Here is a 3,236-nt window from a genome sequence, read left to right on the forward strand (position 1 = left end):
TTGTATTGTATTGTATTTCTATTACATAGAAATGTTATATATATTCTATTATATATTACTGTATGGAGTTTGTATATTTCTTATTCTATTTTCTTTCTTGTTATTTTATTGGTTTCGTTCAAATGGTTCTTTATCTTATCTTATCTTATCTTATCTTGATTTTTTTCTTAAATAAAAAGCTCTCCGAGTTCTTTCCTCACTACTGAGTGCAGTGTGTCATCAGCTCCACCAGGTGTCCCCAAATCCTCTCAGTCGTGGCAGCTTACTGCAGCTAAACCATCCATCCACTGGAGGGAAGCACACAGAAAGGAAACGCTGGCACAGACAAATAATTCAGGCTGCAGTAAAGAAGAAACAGCAGCGGGAGTAATAACGAGGAAGACTCCGTGATCACAACCATGTCGACAGCGGAGGTGTTTGCTGTCTGTCTGCTAAAAGCTCTGTTCGTTTAACCGTGTTTTTCTCTGTTAGTCCAGGTGTTACAGTAAATGGTAAGAGTCTTACTTTGTTTGTTCCGTGAACAGATGCTGTGCTGGCTGAGACCAGAAGTCCAGACATCAACACGTAAATACTGTTGTGCAGTTTCACCATGTAAAACAAAACAAAACAAAACAAAAACATTGATCTATTAAACAGACATACTGTGTTGAATGAAGCTTGTCCTCAGCTGTTCTTAGCTCTTATTTGATCAAGCTGAGTCAGACATTGATGAGTTGCTGCAGACTAATGGTGCACGCCAGTCGGTCTGTAGATGAACTTAAATAGACTATACTTGTATGTGCTCATTGTTCACATAAAAGCAGTAACTGAGTTGGTAAACAGCATCATAGTCAAGACCTCCCAGCTGCTGTAGCCACATAGATCTCATTAAAACATTCAGATATGAAGTTGTGTTTGTAACAACTTGTCACCACAAACATGAGTCATGTGCAGTGATAGAATAAATGTGAGAATATTATTATGTTTTCTTTGTTATATATCAATATCTGTTAATCAAAGACAGTTGATATGTAGTAATCATTTTACAGTTATTTCACATTTGAACTCTGCTTTCATTACTCATCACTTTAACTTCTCAGGAGCTGATTTAAGTGACATTCAGCCATGACTGAGGAACCAGCAGCTGAAGTCCAGCTACTCAGGAGCCAGAAGGCCAAGCTAATAGAAATCCTAAGTGCCGATGCCGACTTTGTCCTGCAGCACGCGGACTCGCGCTGTCTGCTGTCTCCTCACGGCTACCAGCAGGTGAAAGCTTGCCGTATTCCCAGTGAGAAGGTGACAGACCTGCTGGATCATATCATCCAGAGGGGGCCTGAAGCAGCACAGGGTCTGCTGGAACTACTGAACGAGCAGGCGCTGCAGGACACCTTCCCACTGCTTCACTTTATTAAAGATCTGCAAGTCAACACGCTGCCGTCAGGTAGAACAAAGGCTGCTCCGCATTGTCAGCAATCTCATTAAGAAATGCTGTTAGATTTCTATATGAAATTCAAATTTTTCTCTCTTTACAAGGCAAAAAACAAACATCAAGAAAGAGACAAACACCTCCTGATTTACAAGAGATCATCCCATCCAGAAAGATCTGCAACAATGGTGGGTCACACTCCACTCACAGCTCTTCCTCATTGTAGGACCGTCACTTACTTTATCCGCCTCTGTCTCGTGACACAGGCTCTCGCTTGGTGAAGGAGAAGCAGCTGATGACCGTGGCTCGCACCATTGGTAGGTCCTGGAGGGAGATTGGCAGACTGGCTCTGGACGTCCCCTCTGTGAAGCTGGAACAGATTGAAGAGGACCATTCACTCCACGTGGAGCGGGTGTTTGCTATGCTGCGCTACTGGAGCAGCTGCCAAAGGGAAAAAGCCACTGCTGCTCACCTGCACTCCCTGCTCAGTCAGAAAGACTGGGCGCTGCCTCCTGAAAGCATTGACTTTCTGGTGGAGACTGACTGAGGCCCTCTGGCACTGCTAACACTGAAACCCCTTTTGAAGGGTTCTTACTGGAAATGAATATATTTCTCATCTGGGGCTGAACTATTAATTAAAATATTGCAAATTCGGCTGGTTGCAGTATTCAAATCACAGAAGCTGCAGTTGGTTAATAAAGGAACAATATGCCCCAACATACCAGTACTGTATACGTGATGCATTGTGGTGCTACACTGATGCTCCAGCCTATGAATCATTATGCTTGTCTTGCACAAGCCCCAGCAGAAATCACATCATCATCATCTTTTTTTTCCAGTGAAAATGAAATGCAAAAGTTACCCTTCCCACTGAAATCCTGACATCTTTTGTATACTGTTTAGCTCTGTCCTCATCAGAGAGATTGCCATTCCCTGTTAGGAAAAAACCAGCACTTGAAGACATACTTCATGGAATTTCCCCACAGTACCATTGAGTCAGAGGCCTCGTGTTCAAGGACAGTGGTACACTTATCATTTTACCACCTTTCTATGATAGTGCAGCTTTTATTACGATAATATATAAAACAGAGTTTAGTCTTTTTTATTGATCGTGTCTGCTGTATTGATTTTCATTTTCCTTTTATTCAAGAAAGAATAAAGGCTGCTCTGCATTACCAGTAATCTCATAAAGAAATAGTTAGATTTCTATATTAAATTCAGAGGTTTTCTCTGATTACCATGCAAAAAACAAACATCAAGAAAGAGACAAACACCTCCTGATTTACAAGAGATCATCCCATCCAGAAAGATCTGTAACTATGGTGGGTCACACTCCACTCACAGCTCTTCCTCATTGTAGGACCGTCACTTACTTTATCCGCCTCTGTCTCGTGACACAGGCTCTCGCTTGGTGAAGGAGAAGCAGCTGATGACTGTGGCTCACACCATTGGTAGATCCTGGAGGGAGATCGGCAGACTGGCTCTGGACTCACTCCACGTGGAGCGGGTGTTTGCTATGCTGCGCTACTGGAGCAGCTGCCAGATGGAAAAAACCACTGCTGCTACACTGATGCTCCAGCCTATGAATCATTATGCTTGTTTGGTACAAACCCCAGCAGAAATCACATCATCATCTTCATTTTTATTAATTTTAATTTTAATTTTTATTAAAACAATGCTTGAAGACGTTACTACTTCATGGAATTTCCCCACAGTACCATTAAGCAAGAGCCCTCACGTTCAAGGACAGAGGTACACTTATCATTTTACCACCTTTCTATGATAGTGCAGCTTTTATTACCATAAAATAAAAAACTGAGTTTAGTCTTTT

At 42.0% G+C, this 3,236-nt stretch overlaps 1 protein-coding gene across 1 annotated transcript; it reads left to right on the forward strand.

Moving 5' to 3' along the window:
- Positions 1-330: 330 nt before the first annotated feature.
- Positions 331-3,236, forward strand: LOC143327209 (uncharacterized). Its single transcript, XM_076741437.1, has 4 exons — positions 331-491; positions 1,080-1,420; positions 1,513-1,593; positions 1,672-3,236. Exons 2-4 carry the CDS (start codon positions 1,105-1,107, stop codon positions 1,950-1,952), a joined length of 678 nt encoding a protein of 225 aa, XP_076597552.1. The 5' UTR covers positions 331-491; positions 1,080-1,104; the 3' UTR covers positions 1,953-3,236.

Source organism: Chaetodon auriga, chromosome 10, assembly GCF_051107435.1.
Source record: "Chaetodon auriga isolate fChaAug3 chromosome 10, fChaAug3.hap1, whole genome shotgun sequence".
Classification (NCBI taxonomy): domain Eukaryota; kingdom Metazoa; phylum Chordata; class Actinopteri; order Chaetodontiformes; family Chaetodontidae; genus Chaetodon; species Chaetodon auriga.